This window comes from Alligator mississippiensis, chromosome 5, assembly GCF_030867095.1.
Source record: "Alligator mississippiensis isolate rAllMis1 chromosome 5, rAllMis1, whole genome shotgun sequence".
Lineage (NCBI taxonomy): Eukaryota > Metazoa > Chordata > Crocodylia > Alligatoridae > Alligator > Alligator mississippiensis.
The window spans coordinates 106,443,360-106,469,903 of record NC_081828.1 but is presented as its reverse complement, the minus strand read 5'-3'; the positions used below and the strand labels follow the sequence as shown (position 1 = coordinate 106,469,903).

General features: G+C 40.6%; 1 protein-coding gene across 3 annotated transcripts in view; it reads left to right on the top strand.

Moving 5' to 3' along the window:
* CDH12 (cadherin 12) overlaps positions 1 to 26,544 on the top strand; it is a 976,881-nt gene that overhangs the window by 864,279 nt on the left and 86,058 nt on the right. For all 3 annotated transcript variants that reach the window (XM_059728628.1, XM_059728629.1, XM_019483342.2), the window contains 2 exons: positions 188 to 307; positions 9,443 to 9,610. In XM_059728628.1, the coding sequence (XP_059584611.1) occupies positions 188 to 307; positions 9,443 to 9,610 (288 nt within the window). The remainder of the gene's footprint in view (positions 1 to 187; positions 308 to 9,442; positions 9,611 to 26,544) is intronic.

The following is a 26,544-nucleotide window of genomic DNA, read 5'->3' as shown; positions in this document are numbered from 1 at the left end:
TACAGAATATCCACCATGTTTTCTCCCTGGTGCTACTTACATTTTTACTGTTAAGAGCCCGAGACACAAATTTTTCTTGTCCCTGTTTCCAAAGAAAAGTGGATTATAGCAGAGTCCACCAAAAAACTAGAAAAAATCCTTAATCTACGTTTTCTATTGGAACTTAAAATGCCTGTATTTTTTGTAGGTGCTTACGTGCTTCAAGTCAAAGCTACAGATGCTGATGATCCCACGTATGGAAACAGTGCCAGAGTGGTTTACAGCATACTTCAGGGGCAACCATATTTCTCCATTGATCCTAAGACAGGTAAACATTTCATCAGCAATAACATTATCCATTACCCTTTGAAATGTTTAAACTTTGATTAAACATCCATGTGGTCAGTGTTTTTGGGTTGCATAAAAATAAATGCCTAATGTGATGATACATCCAAAAGCCAATACATTCACTTTGCACATAGTGCAGTCTTGTTACCAATCAGGTTTGGAATAAACTGCCACCAGACATATAATTTAGAAGGTCTAAAATATGTATGAATTAGAGAGGTCTTTCCTGCTATAGTATATCTTCCATGCTTTTAAGGCTGTACCTGGCATTAAGTGCTGTGCATTTCCTTCCCTTTTTTCACAGTTTAATTCCCTATCTCAGTTTTTCATTTTATTTACTCACTTGCTTAGATTCTAGTATTCTCAAGCAATGATTCTTTAGTTTCATATTGTTAATTTGAAATGGTAGGACAAGGGATCAGTATCTGCCCTCTTCTTTGCTGGAAGAAAGAGGTTATTAACCATGGTAGCATAGGTATATGTAAAGAGACTGTAATACTCAAGGACTGTAAGACTTGTTAATTGGGTGTCTTATCCTATATTTCTAAATGTCATTCCTATTTCTATATTGAATAATTCAGAGAAGAAACTAAGAACTTACATAGTGCTACAAAGGGTGTGTCTTGAATATGTAGAAGAATAGTTGCCCACAAGTCCCTTTGAACACATGGAATTTCTCTTAGCAGTGAAGCTGTTCTTGAATGTCAGATTGAGTGTTAAGGAGACTTTCTACCTGATTAATCAATAATTGGAGGTGGGAGCTGCACAGCACTATTAGTATATGATCTCCAAAGGGCAAGTTCCTTTCTCATATGCTCCATTTAGCAGGACATCATATTTCAGGATATGACCAGCATCTTTACTTTCAGAATCAAAATGTGACATTTTTAGGTACCTGGGGGAGGAAGGGGGAGACTTAACCTTAATGCTAGCTGTTTGACACAGTCTTATGGGAAATGGAAAGTGATGTCATGGTGAACCAGAAATCTTTGTCTTGCTATAAGCTGATATCTCAGCAATAGTCAATGACGTTACCAAATACCTACAAATTAGAACAAGTTATCCTGAAATGTTTCATGTGGTCTTACCAGTTTATTTAGTTCTGATCAGAACATATGAGAATAAATTACCTCTAAATAGTCCTGGAAGATCATACAGAGGGGAAAATTTATAAACCATGATCCCAATTGACTAAGCTACTCAAGTGGAACTTGGTTTTGAAAAGAGAAGTCACAGGTCCTAAGAAAGAAATTATAAAGCAAACAGCATGATTGTATGTTCACTTGAAATACTGATGCACTCATATAAAATTATATATAGATTCAAGCTACTCTGAGCAGCATTATATTACATTGTACACATAAAAACATAGCGAAATAGGGCTAGAGGGGACCTCCATAGCTCATGTAGTTCAACCCCCTATCTGAGGAACATCCCTATCCAAAACATCCTATACAAATCCATTGTCTAACCACTTAGCAAAACTACACAGTCAACCCTGACACAACACAAGACACAACACAACCCAGGGACAAGCAAAATATGGATTCAGCCTGCCAGGCAATTCCATCCAGCCTGCAGGTCCCCTCCAAAATCCAAAAGACAATTATCACTGGCCCTAGCCCTCAGCTGCCCCTCTGAAAGCTTGGGCAGCAGCTCTGGCTCTGCTTGCTAAGCAGCCAATCCCCACCCCAGCCCAACCTGGCCTGACCTGGCCTGCCCCAGCCCTCGCCCCAAGGTAAGGGGTGCTAGAGACAAGAAGCTTCTGCCTGGCAGATGTTTTTGCCTGGTGACCCTGTGGTTGTTTCCCAGCCCGCCCTCCCTGTGAGAGTTGAAATTCAGGTAAAGGACTCACCAGGGCAGAGGCCAAGAACTCCTGTTGGGGGGAAAGGGGGACTGTGAGAGTGGGGAGCAGTGCACTATGGGGTTGGGGCTGGCTGGCCCCACATGTTGCCACCACGTGGGGCCAGGAACTTGGGCAGGAGCCACATGTTATGGGGCCAAATGGGACTGGCCCTGCATGCTGCCACCATGTGGGACCGGGGCCTGGGGTGGGAATGTGGGAGCTGTATGCTGTGGGGCTGGGCCAGGCTGGCCTGCACGCTGCTGTCCCATGTGTCTCTGGGGACACACACCCCATACACATGCCCGCACCCCCCACAAACTCCCCCACACACCTATACCTTTCCATACACCCACATCCTCCCAACACCCCAACCCCCACTGTACCCACATACATACCTCACCCTCCCACGCACACACATATACCCACACCTTCCCTCACACCCCAAACACACAACCTCCCCCCCCCCCCCCACACACACACACACTACTACATGCAGATGATGGGTATGGTGAAGAGTCTACAACTTCCCTAGGCTAACAGTGAAGAAGTTTTTCCTGATATCCATCCTAAATGTACATGGCAATTGGACCAAACCCTAGTCCTCACAGTAAGAGAGAAAAGGTGTTTTCACCTCTTCTTTTGAAGATTGGTATCATGTCCCTTCTTAAGCTTCTTTTCCACAGCCTAATCTATCCCTAGCTCCTTCAGCTTCTCCTTGTATGAATTCCCTTCCAAGCCCTTTATCATTTTTGTCGCACTCCTCTGAATCCTCTCTAACTTCTCCACGTCTCTTTTAAAATGTAGAGCCCAAAACTGAATACTATAGATGAGACCTAACCAGTACTGAGAAGAGAGGCACGATCACCTCCCACACCTTGCATATAATACTTCTGTTGATGCATCCCAAAACCAGATTTGCCTTTTGTACCCCACTGAAGACTCATATTGAGTCTTTGATCTACCAACACTCCCAGATCCTTCTCCATAGTGCTGGCATCCAGCCAGGTGTCACCCATTTTGTATTTGTGTTTTTGATTATTCTTCTCGAGCTATAGTACCTTGCATTTATCAAAAATCAACTTCATCCTATTAGCTTCATTTCAGGTTTCCATTCTGTTGAAGTCCTTCTGTATTGTGTTCCCATTCTGCAGTGTGTTCACAGTCCTATGCAGTTTTGTCTTGTGGGCAAACTTGCTCAAGAAGCTTTCTATGCCAGGATCCAAATAATTAATACACATATTGAACATCAGTGGGACCAGTACACACCCCTTGCTTGTGGTTATTGAAAGAGCTGTCTATCCACCTTGTAGAAGTTTTGTCCAGCCCACATTTGTCCAATTTGTTTATAAGACAATCATGCAGTTCTTTGTCAAAAGTCTTGCTAAAGTCTGAATATATATCCACAGCATTCCCTTCATTCACCCAAAATAGTTACTTTCTTAAGGAAACTAAGATTGTGTGATACAGTTTGTTCTTAGTAAATCCATACTAGCTGCTTGTGATGGGCCTTTCCTCCTCTAGATACTTACAAATGACCTTCCTTAAGATATGGTCCAATAAGTGTTCAAGTATTGAGGTAATGCTAACCAGTCTATTCCCCTGGGTTTCTTTTTGCCTTTTTTAAACAGGCTATACTGGCTCTTTTCCAGTCCTCTGGTACCTTGCTCATCTGTCAGAACTTCAAGAATACCATTGCCACGGGCTCAAAGATGTCTTCTGCCAGTTCTTTCATTACCCTAGGATGAAGTTTATTAGGCCCTGCTCATCAAGGCTCATCAAAAGCTCTCTGACTGTCTCTCTTCTTATTTTATCCAGCTTGTCCCCTTCCTTATGCAAATATTCCTTATTAGGCATCTGGCTACAGTTTAATTTTTTTTTTTGTGAATTCTAAGGCTAAGTAGCCCACCTTCTTTGCATTTTCTGTTAAGGGTTCTTCCTGGCTAGTTAACAGTTGACCCACAGCTTCTTTGGTTTTCCTTTTCTAACCAACACATTTATAGAACCTCTTTTTGTTGTCTTTAATTTTCCTGACCAGGTAGAACTAATTCTTTATCTTTGCCTTCCCGATTTTGTCTCTGCAGTTTCTTCCTGTTTCCTGGTAAGCTTCCTTGGTGACCTGCCCATTTTTCCATTGCTTGTATGCTTTATTTTTACATTTGAGGCATCCTAGAAACTCCTTGTGCAGCCACATTGGTTTCCTGCCATTCTTGTTGTGCTTCCATCATGTCATCTTGTTGGACTTCCAATATTGGAGGTTAGATGAACATCTAGCTGGTCATCTAGACCCAGCACTCTTTCCTGCTTATGCAGGGGGTCAGACTCGATGATCTATTGAGGTCCCTTCCGATCCTAACATCTATGAATCTATGAATCTATTGTACCTGTAACAGGCTGCATGGAAGGAGCTACAGCTGCAGGACCACTCTGGAGGATTTATCCAGCTGACAAAGTTAACTATTCAGAGTGTGTGAAATGGGATGTATTCAATTCAGATTCAGCTTGAATCAGTGACAGTGATTCAATTTGTTAATTCGGATCACTGTCCCAATTTGATTTGGCTGAATCCAATTCACTGTCCCAATTTGATTTGGCTGATGCCGATTCAGAGAATCAGTGATTCGGGCATAGGCACAGCTTTAAATACTTTTTCTATATACCTCGAGGTACCAGGCGTGTCTCGTTAATGCTATGATAGTGGTGTAGGTGGAGCATTCCAGAGGAGCACAGGGGGCCCCCCATGTGCTCGGCGGCAGACCCGGAAGTGGACCAGAAGTACTTCCGGTCCACTTCTGGGTCCACCGCTGAGCACATGAGGTACCCCCCCCAACCCCCCTGGCTTGATGATCAGCTGTGGGGGGACCCCGGGTGCCCCTCCCCCCCGACCCAGGAATCACCAGTCACTGAACTGAAGAATGGAGGGGAGAGGGTCCGCGCACTCCCCAACGGACCCAGAAGTGGACCGGAAGTGCTTCTGGTCCACTTCTGGGTCCACTGCTGACTGCGCTGGGCATCCCTCTGCGCTCCCGTGGGATGCTCCATCTGTCCCAGTGTCTCAGCATTCATGAGCCGCCTGGTACCTTGAAGTACGTAGAAAAAATATTTAAAGCTGTGTCTATGTCTGAATCATCAATTCTCTCTGAATCTCTCTGAATCTATTTGGAGAGATTATAGGGTCTCCTGATTTTATTTGGATTTGGAGATTTGGCCGCCAAATTGGGCCAAATCAAATCAGTGACCCAAGCTTCTCAGAGCCCTAGTAACTAGCTAGCTCTGTGGGAGTTAAAAGGCTCCCAGAGAGACCCCATGGGGGAGACAGGAATTCCAGCCATGGGGTTGGAGATGGAAGCCTGAGCTAGGACACTCTCTATGGTTCTGAGAGACTATGAAGAAGCCCAGAGAGATGCTGAGACACTGTGAGTTAACAGAGAGATTGGGACTTGCTAGAGTATGGGCTGGTGGTGGCAGACTCAAGCCTGGGCCCTCTTGTTGGTCTGGGAAAAGACCACATGCTACCTGTTTCTTTGTATTGTTAACTGTCTGTGTTCATTTCTGCATGGAGATAATTTGCCTTGGAGAAGCAGAGACAGTAAACAAGGACTGCAGGCAAACAAAGACTGTTTGAGTTGAGTAAATCCTCAGCCTGCTAGAATACCCTCCAGGAGCTCCCAGCATTTCTGGGTGCCTTTATCTTTCAGTCTGACCTTTTGTTGAAAAAGGTTCAAAGCAAAGGAATCAGCCATGAGGGCACTGATGCTATGCAGACAATAGAGAGTCTGAAAGCCACCTCAAGAGAGATGATAGACATAACCAGTCTAAACTCCATGTGGTGTGGGAATAGATATTCCCAAATATTTGATAGCCTTATCCCATTTCTCTTATGTAGAACATAGCTGAGAAGTTCAAACACTAGCATTTCACAGTCCCAGAATATGTCTCCCTTCTGGTGCTTTTGATAAGGAAGAGGAATATAGGGCCCTTTGGGAGGATACACAAGGTAATGGCAGATATAGAAAACAGAAACATTAACACATAGATAAGAAGATGGATATTCAGGGTTTTTACCAACACATTCATGTTTGACATATATTAGGGGTTAAAAATGTAACCCCTAATTTTAACAACACATTCATATTTGACATATATTAGGGGTTAAAAATTTTGGTTTGTATTACGTTCTTGCACACATCATTTTAAGACCAGTTGAATATAGTTGGCTCAATATGGACCCAGGTCCTACCTTCAGCATTGAGACCTACATTTGATCAATTCTAGCCAGTTGGAAGCTGCAGTGTTATCATATTTCCAAATCTTCAAGTATTATTAAGTGCTAGAAACACAGTTGATTTTATTCTAAAATCTTGCAGGAAGAGAAATGTAAATGCATTCAGCACAGTAGGAAATGTGTGGAGATATCTTTCTTAGAATAAGTCTTGAGGGAACATTCTCCTATTCTTTGTAAAATGAAGAAGAAATACTAAGGGCTTTGTCACATGGGACACACAGCACATGTTACATCTATGCAGTATTAAAGTTAGAAAATGTTCTGATCGTGTTTATTATGATCTCTAACAAGCACAGCTCACTGATTGTCAATCCCAGCCCCAGCTATGCACCGAAGTCTTGAACTGGATCTAGTACAGTTGTGGGGCTAGGACTGACAAACAGCTTATTGTTAGCCTCAGCCCTGCATTGAGTTTGTTCAAGACTCTGGTGTGATGTTGTGGCCAGGACAAACAATTAGCTGATGGGAGTTGGGGGATGCAAGAATCAGCTCCTCTTCTTTCTCTTGTCACTAATTTGAATACACCACTTAGGGAATCTTTTGCCTAGTTGCCCAGTCCCACCTGCCTCTATAAACAGGGTTAGGCAATGCTGGAGGACTGCAAATTGTTCATATTTTCTCCATGATGACAGCTGAACATGTATTTCCAGATTGTTTGAAGTAACACTCCTCCTGTAAAAAGTTGCAACTTTGCAGTGACACAAGTGCACTTAGCATGTGTTTTAGTGTTTGAACACTTGGATGTTCATATTTTAAATGCATTTAACATGTTCTAAGTGTAATATGTAATGTGGCCCTAACTTTTCCTGTATTCTATTCTTTCCTGGCAGTCATTACTTCAAATTATTGTTTTCTCTGGTTAGTCTTAAATATGTTCTTTGGCCCTCCTGTATAATACATGCCTTCCAGTAGAAGAGGTTGTTTATCATTTAGTCTTTTAATATACAGTGAGAGGTGAGGGAAAAAATGCCTATGAACTATTTTAGACATTAAAATTATTCTCATTGATTTTTACTGGAGACAGAGATCTCTCATAGAAAAATTGCAGAATGCCCTCAGACTTCCAGACAGGAAAAACAGTGGCTGATTAGGCACTTCAGTTCCAGAATGACAGCCAATTCTTCATTTACTGAGCATCATTAGGAAGATTTTGAACAGAGTTGAAGCAACTCCATAATATCTAAAAGAGTAATGTAAAAATCAAATGAATTGCACCTCTTGGTCAGGAAATAGTCTCTGCTTGTTCCACCAAGTACTGCATATATCAGACCTCTTCCCCCTTTGGGGGGATATTTTCATTTTCTTTTTACTTTTATTCATGATAAGAGAAATTATTAATTTCCATAGCTCTTTATTCTTTAGACTTGATCTTAAGAAAGATGTTGTAAAACAGCATAGATGTAAACCTGGGGAAAGACTGTTTTAAGTGGAAAGCTGATCAGGGTTTTCCTCTTTACAAAAAATATTGTTGTGATAAAAAATATATTGCAACTTTTCCTTTCTATTGTCAATCCCTAATACATTATTTTAGCAGTGATACACAGCGCTGACACTTAGTGTTTTATTCACTTTTTGCATCTGTATTTTCAGTTACTTTATCTGTTCTTGAACTTTATAATTTGATAGTTCTGCCTTGCCAAGCAAAGCCCATTTTATAATATTGTATTTTTAAAAAGAATGACAATATGTTGCTTCAGTGCTATATGCATGTGTGCCTAATTGTTTAAAAAAAGCAGTAGATGAAAGTTATTATTTTTCTGGGTTTATACAGTTCCCAGAATGCCATGGCAGGGTAGGAGGGAGGACATGATTATTAATTGTTGTTATTACCACCATCAATGTTAGAAATGAAAAAAAAAAAACAATTTTATTGTTATACAATTCAATTTAATAGGAATTTTTGATAAGTTGAGAAAATGGCAAATCAAATCAAAAGTTATTTCTAGACTCCTAACAAGCATTATAAACTAATTGATTCCATTCTTACTGGTTGACACACCAGCTGTTAATTGCTAAAGAAATAACAAGCATCCCAAGAGAGTGTTTCTTATCACACTACCTACATTATAACACCAGAAAGGAAGACTGCTTTTAAAACCAACCAGCCAAACATTCATAAATAAGAATTTCTGAAATAATAATAATCCTTTTCCAACTGGCTTGCTTCATAACCACACAGGCTGTCTGCATTAAACTGCCTGCACTGAACCATTTTCAGAGACTTATTGCTTAATTATATTGCATTATATGGGGCTGGTTTATGACAAGATAGCATACCTTTCTGAAGGAATTAGGCCATAAGCCACACTTTTAACATATCAAAAAGTAAGTTATTGAAGACCTACATGTCGGCTGTTCAAACTGAATTAACTAATGATTAATTTTATATTTAGTAGTGCAAGTAGGATATTTACAATAGCTTTTCAAACAAGTAAAAGGTTTCAGCACATTCAGTTGTCATATCAGATGATTATTTGATCATCTAACACTTCAATTTGTAAAAAGGGATGCTACTTAGTGAGCGTCTCCGTTTTGGTAGAGATGTGGGGTGTTCTGTTTGCCTGAAAACAATAATGGCTACTCACATCTTTCTGCATTTCTTTTGTCAAAAGTTCACACCTTCTCCCATTTAAGGATCTGGGCTGCTCCTCACAACTTTTCCTTCTTGATGTAACAGACATTCATCCTCTCCTTATTCACACCATTAAAGAAAACACATTCCTCCACTGAAGCTTGTAAGTCTTTAATTGACTGTCTAAAGAAATCAGAAACATAGGGCTGAAAGAGACCTGAAGAAATTCAGACCAACTCAAGACAGGATCATCTCTGTCAGATGATCTCAAAGAAATATTTGTCTAACCTGCACTTAAAAACTTGCTGTTAAAGCTATTTTAAAAAAGTACTGCTTACAGCATTGTATAATCAGTTGACTTGCAGTCAGATTGCTTTTCTTTATATGTACTGGATTTCTCTCTTTTTCCTCCAAGGTGTAATAAGAACAGCTTTGCCAAACATGGATCGGGAGGTTAAAGAACAGTATCAGGTACTGATCCAAGCCAAGGACATGGGAGGACAGCTGGGAGGACTAGCTGGCACTACCACTGTAAACATCACTCTCACGGATGTAAATGACAACCCGCCCCGGTTTCCAAAGAGTATGTTTCATTCTATGTTAAACATCAATTTCCAAATGAGTGTGGTTTATGATATCAATGTAAATAAACCTTTAAAAAGAATTAGAGTTGGAGGCCAGGCAGCAGGGGGACTAACTCATGATGAAATAATTTGAAATAGATTTTTTTATCCATTATGACTGAGGAAAAGAAATGATTTTACAGAATAGAAGGTCCAATCATGCAGATTTTTCAATAAAAAAATGTATTGGCATTTTACAAGATCTGATCCAGAGCTGGTAAGTTACACCTTTTTCTAAAACAAGAAAAAGAGGTTTTGGTAGTAATAGAATGTTCAAGCAAAGTGGATATCACTCTTCAAAGCCAGGTACAGATATTATATTTTTATCAATACAGGTGATTGGAAACTGGCCTATACCCATAACAGAAAAGAAGTTTGGCACAGAAAACAAGTCTATACCCAAAACAGAAGAGAAGTTTGGCATGCTTAGACCCGTTTAAAAATGGCGGAACTCTAGCTAAGATTTGTATCCCCGCCCACCAAGGCTGAATGTGTGTTTTGTTCGCTACTAATCTAAACACACCACTTACAGAAAAGTGTGTAACTTAGATCTATTTGACCTTGGGCTTTTTAAATGTCTGCATTTTGCCCAAATGACTTCTGATAGTAAAATCAGAAGTAGTACTGGTTCCTGTCTAAATACAATTCTTGTGAGAAGTGGGTTAAAGTCTGTTGCACCCAATTAACCTATCAAGGTTTATTCTGTTTTGGAAAATACTCTTAGCAGAAAAGTAGAGATCACGTACCAACAATTTATATGATTTAGTCTAAATTAGGCTTTTTTCAGAAATGTGTTAATTTGGAAAAGGTCTGAATGAATTAGCACCTGATTTTCAGAAGTGTTATCACCTGCATCTCTCTTTGAAGCTTAGCAGAGTTGTGGCTATTCAGCATGTCTGAAAATGAGGTCCTTAAGAGTTTACTCAAAGTAATAAGCTTTGCAAACATTAAGCAATCCCAAGCCTAGGGAGTCACACCAGATTATTAGTTGCCAAAGACACATGAGTGACTGGTGCCTCCTGAATCTGGGGAGGCACTTGCAGAAGCCGCTGACCCTATCAGAGGTGGCACCAGCTCTACCAACAGCATCAGTGTCAGCTGTCAGGGTGGCACGTGCACCCCCTACCAGTCACCTATGCAAGGACACAAAGCAAGACATTCTCATATAATCAGAACAGTATATTTTGTAAACAAGTTGGAAATAAAACAAAGTTGGAAATAAAATGACAAATACAAGGCCCCCACTATTTATATAGCTCTGAGTGTAATGAATTGCAAGTCTACTTTGTGAGGTATCCATCTTATATTGTAATTACATGTTACTGGCCCTCAGTCAACAGGACCCCAAATCATAGAACCATACCTGTGTTGTTACAATAACATAATTTTCTCTCATTTATAAACATTTGACCTACCCTCCCTCAGTAGTGGATTCCATTACATTTTAGCAGAAGTCTCAGAACCAACAGAAAGCTCAAACAGAACTCTCTAGTGTGACCAATTCATAGCTCACAATATTCAAGTAACCTAATAATGTTCTTTTTTATGTCAAAGTTCCTGCACTCTTCGCTGTTATGGGCTTGAGTCAGCTCTTGAACTTATCTTACAATATAACTCTGTGGCTTAATAGACAGAAGGCTTTGAAAGTGTAAAGAAAAATATATTAGCATCACATATGCCAAACAATGTTTTTTTCCCCACAGAGAAACAATGAGATTCTTCTTTTTTTACACCTCCATGAAGACAACCTTGAAGATTTTATTTAATGTATGTCCTGTAGTTATAACTTTTCTGTCCAATCATGGCTGTTTGGGAGCAAAATATCCCCAAAAGTTCAAGCTTGTCTTCTTTTCTATACCCTACTGGAATTCTTCTATTATATCAAATGCCAAAGAAACTAAATAATAGCAGTAGTTTTCAACAAAAGAGAAGAAGGAAATTTCTAAGATGAACATTGGTACTAGATATAAACATTTATTATGGCCTACAGCTAAAATATCAGAGGTTGGAATATTCCAGTGAATTGGGAGAGGCAAGGATTTTTGAAGGTGTTATATTTTATTGGACTAACTGCACAAAAAACTTTTCCTCTGACATAATTCCTGGACTACTATGAGTACAATTCACTTCAACACGATTGAATTAGGATATAATTTATCAGGATAATCATTCACTGAAGCAGTCTTTGTGAGGTATGTAACCCAGGGAATGTATCTAGGCATGGGAGGAGTAACGACTACTGTATCTAGGTATGGGAGAAGTAATAACTACTGAAGCAGAACAGAAAAAGCAAATGTTCTGGTTAATGGAAACATATTCAGACAGAGTAAAGGATTAAGTGAATTTAACTTGGCATGTCATGCACATGAACTTCTCAACAGCACACTATTGCATAGAGATAAAGACGAAGATAAAGAAGGAAATAATTCAAGCGTCATAACTGCATTTTTGTTCAGTTGATTATTTCATATTGTTTTTCTTTTCCCGTTGAAAGTTTAGCTTCTTTTAAGCAGGACAAGTGTTTAATTGGGTAGATTGCTTACCCACTGGGTTGTCACTTTTTAGAAGTCTCTAGTGCCTAATCTCTGTTTTGTGTTAAAAATAAGCTTCACTATTAAGCCCAGTCCTGCAAGACCCCTGAGTGCTCTCAACTTGTTCAGTGTGAGCGGGGACACTCAGAACCTCACAGAGGTTGTTTGTTAATGGAGCAAGTAACCTAATAAGTTCCTGTGCCAAAGATGCTGCATGCCCTATTATATTATGGAATGACAAACTATTTATATAACAGGAAAAGGTTTAGACTTATTTTCCTTGTTTAACTAGAAGGATTATATTTTTTTCCAAAAAAGTAAAAGATCATATATTATTAATGAAGAAACTACAGTGAAAAACTACATATAAAATAAACTACATAGATAAATAATGCATTCCAAGTTTACCAAACACACACAAGAAAGTAAATATAATCTTTGTCTTGCTGAGGGTATCTTAAAAAATCAGGCAGGCTTAGATGGGCTATGAAATTCGAGTGCTGGAAGACCGTGGATTGATCATGGGTTTTTTGTTTTATATATATATAACTGTGTTTTAAGAGTATTCAGCAGGGAATTCCCATGTTGCATATCTTTAGATAATGAGAAGGACCAGTGAAAATAAAGGGGAACCTCCAAACTGTTTGAGCTGTAGGTATCTCTTGACCCACATTTCAGAAAACAAGAGAGTTCACAACAGAAGTCTATTTTTATAACTGGAAGGAGGAATGGTTTTCATTACTACAAGTATGCCTCTATGGGGGTTTTCAATGTGTATTTTAACTAACCTATAACTGCCTTTCTAAATGACTTTACATCCTTCACAGACAAAGGGAAAAAATAATTTGTAAACATTTTCATAGCCAAACATGCTCCCCTCTGTCTCCCCCTTAAAAAGAAGGATTTTTGTTTGATGGGAGGGAAAGGGGACCTTGTTCTAAATTAGATCAAGAAAATGATGTAATACCTCTCAGGTGAAAGGGAGGTGTCATATTTGTATGGAAAAGATGAATGAGAGCAATTCGCATTTAAATATTTATTTGGTGATTTTTCTGTTTAAAAAGGAACTGACACTCATTCTTTCCTACCTAGTAATGCATATGATGAATGGTTAAGAAAAAGGACAATTCAGCACATCCTGCCTTGGACCTAGTGGACTCACTCATAACACATTGGGTGCTAGATGGTTTTAAGGTAGCCTTGTGGATGGTTGTGGCTGATTTCCAACTGTTAAAATATGCTTCAAAAGAAGATTGATGGGTTGTATTTACTTCACCACTTAAATGACAAAAGCTGTATAATTAGCCAATATAAATTATACATTAAAGAATCAAACCAATTAAGTGAAGTGGTTAATTCATATTTGGTAATGTTATTGTGCTTCAGCTTTCCTGTCTCTCTCTTCTGCTCAATTATGACAGAGTGAATGTGAAAGCAATTTAGAGAAATAAAAAGTTATATACAAAGCAATAAATGCTTATAGGAATTGTTTATTTCAAAGGAGCATTCTCTTTTTATCTTAATATAAGGGAAATATTATTTTTTTAGAAGACAAGGTCCAGCTACAAAAAAGGAGTAATTAAATACTCAAAAAGTATGCTGTTGTATTCTGATTTCAGCAAAATAGGGACCACCATAAAATGTCTCTCTTGGAAGTCAGGTTAGTTATTTCTCACAATTTTGACACCCTCTTAATTAACTTTTTATTGAAAAGAGCTATTCAGAAAAAGAAGAGTTTTATAAAATCATTTCCAAGTCAATAAATGGCTTATGACTCAGGCTGTTCTTTGTACTTTAAACGAGTGATTTGAAATAGTTTGCAGAAAAGTAAAATGAATTGAGAATTGGATGGTTTAGAGAATATTAAAGTGACATCAAGTCCTTCACCTTTTTGGTCCTAGCTGAAAATGTGAAAGTCAGATCACTGATGAAAAGAAATTATTCTCTCAGGGGTGACTGGAGGCCATGTTTGTAATCTATTGATGGATTTGTAAAAGTTACTAGTAGAGAGGATTCCACATGACAAAAGACCTACTCTTGCCAGAATCCTTTCACAGGCATTCCCATGGAGACCCAGAAAGACTGCTTGCATGAGAAGCAAGTTCCAAAGGCACCAACAGAATTCAAGCCTTTAATACATGTCTAAGCGCAGGAAAATGACTGAGTTACCCAGGGGTGAAAGGTGCCTCCTGAGTCTGGGGAGGCACAATTTGTGGGCAGGCCTGGGGGTGGGCTCAGGGGCAGGCCAAAAGCCCCATATCCACGCCTACACTTCTGTGGCACGGCTTAGTGCCGCACCCCCCCCCCCCCCAACACACCACTGGCCTGCGCGGCAAAAAACCTGTCCCATCCTGAGCAGTGCTAAGTCGGGGGTCAAACTTGGGGGGGGGGCACATATGCCCCCCCCCATGCACCCTCTATCAGTCACCTGTGGAGTTACCCTCAAGGCAAGAGGAAGTAGGAATTTACTGAACATTAGCTGTTCTACAATAACTACTTTTGTACACTCTTACCATGCAGAAACTGAAGGTTAAATTGTGGTAGCTTAGCTATGAGGTAAAAGGGGATGGAGATTTGCTGTGTACTAAGACTAAGTTATCACAGCTTTGCTTTTATGTGTTACTGGATATGAGCATGCACACAGGCAATAACAGTAGAGCAGCTGACACATTGTAAATCCGTTTCCCCTTTTACTTCCCAGTAACTCACCAAATAGAAAGAAAATGATTTTTTTTTTCATTTCATTAGCTGAGAGCTCTCCCATGTCACTGTCAAGGACTCAATATAAGGAAGCCTGCACGTTGACTGCCTTTGAGTTACTGCATGTATTCTGTGGATACAGCACCTTTCACATACACATCCTCTGCAGGCAAGCAATATAGGGAACACACCTATCTAAAGCAGTAAAATAAATGAAGTTGATAATTTACTAAATTTAAAAATATTGTTTATAGTTGCAATTTCAGTACCTGGATGAAGGAGTGGAAAGCGCAATTATTAAATTTGCAGATGATACCAAGCTGTGGGGAAATTTGCAGATGACACCAAGCTGTGGCTACATCTGAGGACAGGGAAGCATCCAAGATGACCTTGACAGGCTGGTCCTATGGACTGAATGCAATCAGATGAAGTTCAATAGGGATAAGTGCCAGGTCCTTCATCTGGGTAGGAAGAACTTTCATCATACTATACAATGGGTGGTGGTTCACTGCCTGGCACTGCATCTGAAAGGGACCTGGGGGTGGCAGTCGACCAAAGGATGAATATGAGTAATCATTGTGACGAAGTTGCCAACACGGCAAATAGAACTCTAGTGTGCATCAGCTGATGTGTTGCCAATAGATCTAGAGAGGTGCTCCTCCCCCTCTATTCAGTGTTGGTGAAGCCACGGCTGGAGTACTGTGTGCAGTTCTGAGCACCACACTTCAAGAAGGATGTGAATAAGCTCGAAAGATTACAGAGAAAGGGGCCTGGGGGAATAGGTCCTATGAAGAGAGACTCCAGGAACTGAACCTGTTCAGTCTGGGTAAGAAAAGACTAAGAGGTGACTTGATAGCTACCTACACGTATGTCAAGGATGAACACCAAGATCTAGGGGAACAACTCTTCACAAAGGCACTTTTTGAGAGGATGAGGTCCAATGGGCACAAGCTAGTTGAGGAAAGGCATAGGATAGACATAAGGAAAAACTTATTTTCCGTAAGGGTAACTAGAATCTGGAACACACTCCCAGTAGAGGTGGTGCAGTCACCATCCCTGGAGGTGTTCAAGAGGAGGCTGGACAAGCACCTCATGGAGCTCATTTTAGCCCAGTTACCTCCTGCCCATGGCAGGGAACCAGACTCAATGATCTTACAGGTCCCTTTCAATCCTTCTATTTTACGATTCTATGAAGTACATATCAGAAAAAAGCTGGGTTTTCTATTGCTTAAAAAGAATGCGTTCATTTTCTTTCAAAATTTTACTACTTTAAGTAAACCCTATTTAAAACATACTGAAAGTTGATTTTTCCCCCCACCTAATACCTGACTACCCTCTGCTTTCACTGGTCATGTAGGTAAGAGTCTGATTAAGGCCATATGGTATAACAAGGTAATTCAGATAACATGCACATGAAATTTTTCTAAAGGAAAAAATTGTTTGGTTCTACACTTTCCCTAGACCCAAGGAGGGTGGGATTGGGAGGGGCTGAGAGAAAAGCATGCTGAGATGTTGGTGGCCTGTGCAGCAGTTTCTCTCACAAGGGAAGTGTACAATAGTTTGGTCTCCTGGAAATACTTTCCTGGGAGCCATTTAACTCTGATTGTTCCCAGGTTATTTTTCTCCCAAAGCAACCAATTTTTGCTCTTGGAGAAAAATCCTCAATGTCTGTACATCTATGGTTTCTCCTGGGAAAGTGGCTCCCAGGAGCATGTTTCCAGGAGACCAAACTTCTGTATACTTGTCTTGTGAGAGAAGCTACTGCACAGGCCACCAGCATCTCAGGGCTGCGTTGTTGATTGTCATCTGTCACCAGAGCAGGCTGAGCTATGTGAAGAGGGCCCCTTTGTATCCCAGTGCTTATTTAGGGGTCTCTCGATAATTTTTTCTACCAGGAAGACAAACCAGGAGAATTCTTTCAGGTCATTTGAACATGTGTATGCAGCCTAGGTCCACAGGCCCTCCCACATTTGAACTAAGGTATCCTACCTTCCACAAGATCATCTTAACTACTAGGCACTATTACAACGTAAGATGGGGCTTTCAAGTAGTTTCACATTAACCAGGCACGTTTTTTGTGATTAGGTAAATAAAATAATTGCCTGGCTGTAACCCTGAAAATGTATGGTGAAAGACAAAAATGTGAAGGGCAATATGGTTTATCCATGCCTTTTTTGAGACTCAGTAATGCAAAGCCATGAAGATGGCATACAGTTTCAGCATTTGGTACTAAAGATTTGGTTGTAACTATATAAATCTTTTACTCACTTTTTATACTACCGGAAATGCTGTGATGACACCAAATAGGCTTTGGATCATACATAAATATTCACAAAACATGTTGTACCACTGCAGCATTTCCCCATGACCCATGCAGTAGCTCCATGAGAAAAGACTTACCCTCCACCACCAACCTTACCACATCCATTCTTTGAGTCAGTACCATTATACTGTACTCTGATTCACTACCTCTCTTAACTCCTCATGACTTCCCTGTCCTTTTAATCAGCTGCATTCAAAATATGTTGTGGTTGACATTTTCCTCAAACAAATAAATAGAACATTAATTTTGACCATCTCTACCTCTTCTACTACTACTGCATACTACTATTACTTCTTCCTGACCTCCCCAACATCTTCTCTTTCTTCAAAAAGCTGCTAAAATTATTTCTGTTACTCTTTGTTCTGGTATGCTCATTATCTTTGAATCCCCGTCTGGCTTCTCCTATGGTACCACATTAAAGTCTAACTTCTTGTCCACATCATTCAAATATTTTACATCTCTGTTCTTGCTGCCTGTCAGCTCTTCTTTCTTATTGCTTGTCCTCACCCCTGCAGTCTCTGCCTTGCCAACAGTTTCAAGGTAGTCAAGTTAAGCAGGTTCGAGGACTGGAGTCTTACTTCGTTAGCTCATTAGCTAGGAATTATGTCTTCCTATGCTTATGTAGGACTTAACGTAGAAATAAGTCAAGTGTTATTGAACCCTTTGTGTTACCAATTTAATGAATGCCATAAAATAATTATTGTATAGCATTTACTGGTTAGAAGTTATTTTACAAACAACAACAAACAAATTCTCCCATCATACCTTGACATTAGTGGAGGATTTTTTCATCTGTAACATGAGGATAATTGAGACCCAGGGCAACTTGCATTTTTTCCAAGTCTATATAGTACATCTAGTCAATGCCAGAGTCCTGACTCAGTACTATGATCAGTACCCTAAGTCATGCATTCTCTCTATAAAAAAAAGGATCAGGTGACCATGAACACTTGTTAGAAATGCACCTGCTTGTTTAGAAGTAAAAATAAATCATCCGATCCAGTATGTGCAAATGAACAAACATTAGGTCTTTATTCAGGTTTCCATTTAAATTAAAACCAACTTAATTACAGTGGAAGGAAATTAGAATTCCCATATCAGAATTTCTTAACCTTTCACAATAAGGAGATTTATCTCAAACAGTCTTGGGAAAAAATTCCTTTTGCTTGCCCTTGGTGATCATGTATCAGTGCTGAGAATTCCTGATAAGAAAAACAGATCTCAATTAATGAAAATCCTTTTTAAACTGAAGAAAGACATAACCTGAAACACTTCAGAAAGAAATGAAGTAAACCTGAGAGAGACAAATATTCAGGTAATGCAGTATCTCACATGGGTTTGATATTTGCTAAATTTTATGTCTGCTTTATTGCTGCTGATTTTTGTTTTTAGCTTTCACAAGCATGCCTATCTAGACAAAGCTTTCTAAAAGACCGTTTAAAGTATTGACTGAATGAAATAAAAGCCCTTATTACAGTATTCAGTTGAGAACAATTGAGTGCTCAGCAAAATCAGACCAGGTAAACAAGAAGTAACTGTTCTCACTATTGGAACAGTTTTAGTATGTAGATAATTTGTCAATAGATAAAATATAGTAATCTTGTAGTTCTCAGAAACACAAAAATAATTATTTACCAAATAATAGTTAAAAGGTAAATATTATCTATCATAAAGATTGGGTTATTAGCCTATACTTACCCCATTTATTTTTCCCTTATCATCTGCTTTAAGTAGTAGCTGGCCATTAATAGCAAGATTTATAGGTTAATTATTGTAAATGCTTTATTATTATAGTAGATTGTCATCATTAATAATTATATCTCACATCTGTTGCCTTCAGGTTGAAAGGTATAAACTTCAGAGAAATTCAGCAGCCTCTAGCTGAAAACCTGGCATTCATTCTACCCAAAGACCTTTTCTGCCAGGAATGGTGAAGAAATTTGAAAATGGAGGGGTGTTTGGGGAGATGGAATGAAATTACCCATGTTAGACTCTCAGGGCACCACGCAAGAGCCAACAACATCACTTGATCTTTGATAGCAATGGGTAGTAAGGGGCAAAGATCTAACAGCGGGATGCTGTCTTACAGTGTGCTGAGGAGTTTGGTTCAAAACTGTCTCAAAGGGAAGAGTTCCGCTTACTGCATCACTAATGCCATTCCCAGCAGCATCTGCTGTTTCCTGGGGTCTCCCATCCAAGTACTAATTCAATTTGGCCTTTCTGTTTCTGAACACTGTATTTATGTTTCTGGGAGCACTATGTTCATGAGGCTATAGTCCAAGGCAGTATGATTACAAACCATGTGCAGTTACATAAAACTAGAGTCACATTGGTTTAAATGGGTAGATTTTCAAAAATATTCATTGCCCTCAGTAAAAGTGAGATGTCAGATCTCATTCCTCAGCTAAGCAACTGAAAGAGGTAACTAGGTTTTCAAATAGTTCATTATTCAATGGTTCCCACTAAGAATAATAGGAATGGCTAGACACTAATGGGCTTTTCAGTCCACTTATTTACATATCTGTATGAGAACGGCTGAGTGCTATGCAATTGTCTGCTCTAGGTTGTTTATCAAACAAAGAAAGCCACAGGAGAGGAAAGGGGAGAAAGAGCACTATAAGTGATCCTTTCAGAGTTTCATTCAGAATCTCTGAAAATGTGGCAACATTTCGCTTCTCACTTTTAGGAACTCACATTTAAGACTTTTGCTATCATTTTTTATAAACAAATCATATTTGGGAATTTGAGACAGAGCAAATGTCAAACCATGTCAGCCCAATTTTATTAAATCATTTTTTCTGACTACATCATACTTCAGACAGTGAAAAATTGTGGAGAAAGTAACAGAAAGTTTCAGGCAGGAAACTTGCACACAGTTAATAGTGGTATCTTTAGTTTGTGTTTTTGAAAAAAAAAATATTAGTAATTGTATAGGCACGTGTTAATTATTTGCTTCCTTGTATTTTGTGATTTTTGCTTTAGAGCTGGGGTGCAGAGTTTGTCAAAAGAACTTATATGGCACTGTACTAGTAGAGAAGATATACAAATCTTTCCCCAAGATATTAAGAAACTGTGTTCTAAATTGTTAACCAGAGCATCACAAATTCCAGCATCTAATCCTGACACAATACTTCACTATCTCTTTAGTATTTCTTGTACATCACATGATTCAAATTTTCTGGAAGGAATAAGCTCACTGATTTGTTTCTTGGTTCCATAGTACAGAATAGTAGCTTTTGACTCATGAAAGCTGCTGATATGGTCAGGTGAGAAGTGTTGTGGAGGATCCTTCTGAAGTACAGACTCAGCATTCTCTGCTTGCTTCATGATGATATGTGAGTTGTGTTTCTCAGTAATAGATCTATCACAGATCCCTTTGAGGTTAAAATGGGAGTTAAGCAAGGTTGTGTTATTGCTCCAACACTCTTCTCAATATTCCTTGCCGTGATGCTACATCTGACTACCAACAAGCTTCTAGCCAGAGTGTAGCTAAATTACTGAATGGACGATAAGCTGTTTTACTTTAGCTGACTCCTAGCCACAATCAAGACCACTCTGATCTCAATCATTGAGCTCCAGTACACTGATGATACTGTAGTGTGTGCTCCCTTGGAAGAAGGCCTTCAGGCAATTGTCAACATCTGTACAAAGGCATACAAAAAAATGGGACTGACACTTAACATTAAAAATACTAAGGTCCTCCACCAACAAGCTCCTAATGAATAGTCCCCAGCCCTGGTAATCCATATCCAGGGTGAGACTTTGGAGAACATGAAGTATTTCCCTAGCCGAGGAAGTCATCTCTCACAGAAGGCTGCCGTTAATGAAGAAATCCAACATCACTTCCAATGTGCAAATGCAGCCTTTGGACCACTGAAGAAATGGGTGTTTGAAGACTGCAACATAAGATCTGAAACCAAGGTCATGGTTTATCAAGCAGTTGTGATCCTCACCTTGCTATACAGAGCTGAGACATGGACAACATACAAGAGGCATCTAAAGTTGTTGGAGAAGCACCATCAGTGCTGCCTGCAGAAGATCCTCTGAACCCAGTGGGAAGACAGACTTACCAATGTTAACATCCTTCTGCAAGCAAACACCATGAGTATTGAGGTGATAATCACATGATATCAACTTCATTGGGCTGGCCATGTCATCTGGAAGTCCAACTCCAGACTCCCAAAGCAAGTTTTATTCTCCCAACTCAGCCAAGTCATATACTTAAGAGGAGGGCAGAGAAAATGCTTCAGGGATGTCCTCAAGGTCAACTTAAAAAAAAAAAGTAACATCAATGTAAACTCATGGGAGGCTGTCACTTGGGGTTGTCCCAAATGGAGGAAGAATCTGCTTCAGGAAACTCAGTACTTTGGAACCTCACAACAATAACAGGAGATGGAAAAGCAGGAGCAGCAGAAACAGCATGTTGCAGACCAAATCAAGTTTCCAGCGCCACCCACCCCACACAAAAACCTATGTCTGAGTTGCAATAGTCTGTTGATCCTGGACAGGCCTCATCAGGCATCTTCAGACACACAGGTAAGACAATTGTGGTAGACAATCATCCTTGTCTGTGAGGGATTGCTGAAGGCAAGAAGACTGCAGAATACTACAGTCTGCCATCTGACAAGTTTGGGTCACCAGGAGCATATAATGCCTGTGCTCTAGAGTCTACAGTAGCTTTCAAGAGCTTTCTGGGCACAATTCAATGGGTTGTTTTTTTTTGACCAATAAGCCCCTAAATGGCCTGGGCTTTATGTACCTAAGGGTTAACCTTCGTCCTTATACCCCATCACAATCTGTAAGGTCAGCTGAGAGTACCATATGCATATACCATCAATGGGCCAAGTTGGTTTGGTGAAAATACATGGGAGGTTGTTCTGAGGTTGTTCTGAGTAGTTGCCTCTGTATTCTAGTAGGAGTTTATCAGGCAAAGCTAATCTGGGATACTGTTTAGGGAGAGATGGCCCTACACTTTATTTTACTACTGTAGTGGTTTTTATTAATTATTTTGTTTCTTCTATTTTACTCTCTTTCATAAGTTTTTTCTGTACCCTCATAAGGAAGGATGGCATAGTCATCTAATAAATAAATAAGTAAATAAATAAATATTTAATATTTAATAATACTTATTGACAAGCTCAGGAGGCTTGTCATTGAGGCCCTAAGGGACTGTGACCACAGGGAGAGGGGAGTTCAAGAAGAGTGGTTGCTCCTCAAGGGAGAGATCCTCAGTGCACAAACTAAGTCTATTCCATCTCGGAGGAAAGGCAGCAAGAGGGCACAGCACCCCCCCTGGCTCTCCAGGGACCTAGCAGACCTTCTGAGGCTAAAAAGAAAGGCCTACAAAGGATGGAGGATGGGAGTCACCTCCAAGGAGGATTATTCTGCACTGGTCCGGTCCTGTAGGGAGCTGACCAGGAAAGCCAAGGCTGCAACTGAACTCCAGCTAGCTTTGAGCATCAAGGACAATAAAAAGTCCTTCTTCAGATATGTGGGGGGCTGGAGGAAAAGCAGGGGCAACGTTGGACCCCTGCTGAACCAGATGGGGCAACTGACAACTGACGCCCAGGAAAAAGCCAACCTATTAAATAGGTACTTTCCGTCAGTCTTTCATCAGCCTCATGCGACGCCCATGCCTGCTACAGGGCCGGGAAGTCCGGGTGAGGGTGATCCCCTGCCCTCCATTAATGCTGACTTCGTGAAGGAACATCTTGAGAAGCTGGGTACCTTCAAGTCAGCCGGCCCTGACAATCTTCACCCCAGGGTACTCAAGGAGCTGGCGAGCATCATAGCCCAGCCTCTAGCGCGGATCTTTGAAAACTCTTGGCGCTCTGGTGTAGTGCCTGAAGACTGGAAGAAGGCCAATGTGGTGCCTATCTTCAAGAAAGGGAGGAAAGTGGATCCGGCTAACTATAGGCCCATCAGTCTGACTTCTATCCCGGGGAAGAACTTAGAAAAGTTTATTAAGGAGGCCATCCTTAATGAACTGGCCAACGCCAACATCTTAAGGGATAGCCAGCACGGGTTTGTTGCGGGTAGGTCTTGCTTGACCAATCTCATTTCCTTCTACGACCAGGTGACCTATCACCTGGACAAGGGAGATGAGATTGATGTCATATATCTTGACTTCAAAAAAGCCTTCGATCTGGTGTCCCATGATCGTCTCTTGGAGAAACTGGCCAATTGTCGCCTTGGGTCCTCCACGATCCACTGGCTGGAAAATTGGCTCCGGGGTCGGACCCAGAGGGTAGTAATTGATGGAAGTCACTCATCGTGGTGTCCTGTGACCAGTGGGGTCCCCCAGGGCTCTGTCCTTGGACCCATACTGTTCAACATCTTCATTAATGATGTGGACACTGGAGTCAGAAGCGGACTGGCCAAGTTCGCAGATGACACCAAACTTTGGGGCAAAGCATCCACGCCAGAAGACAGGCGGATGATCCAGGCTGACCTGGACAGGCTCAGCAAGTGGGCGGACGAGAATCTGATGGTGTTCAACGCCGATAAATGCAAGGTTCTCCACCTTGGGAAAAAAAACCCGCAGCATCCTTATAGGTTCAGCAGTGCTATGTTGGCTAGCACTATGGAAGAAAGAGACTTGGGGGTCATCATTGACCACAAGATGAACATGAGCCTGCAGTGCGATGCTGCAGCTAGTAAAGCAACCAAAACGCTGGCTTGCATCCATAGATGCTTCTCAAGCAAATCCCGGGATGTCATTCTCCCCCTGTACTCGGCCTTAGTGAGGCCACAGCTGGAGTACTGCGTCCAGTTTTGGGCTCCACAATTCAAAAAGGATGTGGAGAAGCTTGAGAGAGTCCAGAGAAGAGCCATGCGCATGATCAGAGGTCAGGGAAGCAGACCCTACGATGACAGGCTGAGAGCCCTGGGGCTCTTTAGCCTGGAAAAGCGCAGGCTCAGGGGTGATCTGATGGCCACCTACAAGTTTATCAGGGGTGACCACCAGTATCTGGGGGAACGTTTGTTCACCAGAGCACCCCAAGGGATGACAAGGTCGAATGGTCACAAACTACTACAAGATCGTTTCATTCTGGACATAAGGAAGAATTTATTTACTGTCCGAACCCCCAAGGTCTGGAACAGCCTGCCACCAGAGGTTGTTCAAGCGCCTTCATTGAACACCTTCAAGATGAAACTGGTTGCTTATCTTGCTGGGATCCTATGACCCCAGCTGACTTCCTGCCCTTTGGGCGGGGGGCTGGACTCGATGATCTTCCGAGGTCCCTTCCAGCCCTAGTGTCTATGAAATCTATGAAAATAAAGAAAATAGTAAACTTACAGAAATAGCACCAACAGAGCTGGGTCATATAAATACCAGTTACTATCCTTGATGAATATGGGAAGAGAGGAGGAACAGTTTTTCTTCATGATTACCTCTTGAATTTTTGTAAAGTATCATGAACTTCTATACTTTATACATGACATAATGGGTGCATCTACACAAGATGGTCTAAGGATATAGGCAGACAAGGTTCCTTGGGTGAATTTGATATCTTTTATTAGACCAACCTAAATGGTTGGAGAATAGTTATTAAGAGCACACACCAACTGCTGCAGCTTCCTTAGCCTGACAAAGGGTTTTTGAACCCGAAAGCTTGCTTAATAACTATTCTCCAACCATTTAGGTTGGTCTAATAAAGATATCAAATTCACCCAAGGAACCTTGTCTGCTTATTTTCAACTGGTCACTTATCTGGTAGCTGTATAATGATTATGAGATTAAAAAAAAATCCTTTTCCCCAAGTTCCAAGGAAGGCTTGATTCAGTAAGTATGACCTGAGAATGTCTAGGATCACTGACAGGACAGGGACCTACACAAAATTCCATTGCTTCCACAACTTTCTTTCAAAAAGCATAAGAAATGGTTGTGACATTCTCAGGGGTTGGAGCACTGACCTAACAAAGTTGGAGACTAGGTTCAGTTCTTAATACAAACCAAGAAAGTTCAAATTCATATTTCCCAACTCCCAGGAGAGGGCCCTAACAACTAGGTACAAGTTATTTTTGGGTGGAGCACTTTCTAATACTCTGGTTATAGCTGTGCCAGTGTGCAAAATGAATATAAGCTGAATGGAGCCAGAGAGTGAACATGACTGAAATGTAGTGGCTAGCGTGTCAGGAGTCCGTGATTCTAAAGATGGTTTCTTGTATTTTATCTAACATCTTTTGAATTAAATTATGTCTTTTCTGCATTCTATTGGAAGATAGGAGTTGTAGTTTGAATACCCTCAGTCAGCTGAGAGCACTGAACCCACATTTCCCACTTCCTGGACAAGCACTCTAATCACTAAGATATTAAAGTGGGAGAAGAACACCACCACAATCTTCTGCATTGTTGCATCCTAGTAGGAAAGAATTTTGAATAAGGCTAGGTGATAGGACTAATCCCTGACCTCAGAGTGTCCTACTAGGTAGCTTTTGGAAACATGGTGAATTTAAACATGCAGCCTGGAACCCCTAAGAACTACTGAGGCTCTCAGCAATTCTGAGTATGATGAATTTAAATGACGTCCTGATTCTATTTTCTATATGCTATTTTAAGGTGCTTAACTCAAGCTATGAGTAATACCAGCTGTCAATAGGACCTTTTTATATGCTCAGCATCAGATACTGGTTTGGCCTAAATATCTTTTGACTGATGTCTATCCCCTATATCCTGCAGTCCTTATTCCAAAAAAAAAAAAAAAAAAAAGACACCCACCAATTTTTTTTTCTTTATTAAACCATGTGGAGAACACAGTTATAAAAGCAGTTAATGAACTTGGTTGTTTTGTTAAATTTCAAATGATAGGAAAATGTACTAGTTTTCATGCATTTGGAAAAGGGGGACAAAAACCAGAGAGAGAGAGAGAGAAAGAAAACACTAAGGCTATGTTCCCTCAGAAATCTTGTTTTCCTGCCAGCTTGTCTGAGGTGTTGCTAAAAAGTCTGGTCTTTCCAGGTCCATAGTTCCTGGGGTATCCTTACAATATGGATTGTTTCAATGTAAGGCATGCTAGAGGTCTCAAACTGTCCCCAGGGCTGCCCCGCCATGCAGACTACTTCACAGTTGCGATAGGATACCCTTGTTCCTTGACTAAGAGTCTAGCAGGCCTGGGCAATTGAGACCTTAGCTGGAGTTCTCAGCCTAGAACCCAGGGGTTGGCAACCCCCAACACGTGTGCCATTAGTGGTAGGTGAAGACATTTTCTCCAGCATGCCAGGAGGCATGCAAAGAAATTGTGTTTTTTTGTTTGTTTTTTTAATTTGCTACTCTGGGCTCTTCTGTGCAGAGCAGCCTTTGGTTGGTAGGCTGGGGTGCAGCTCTCTCACCAGGGCG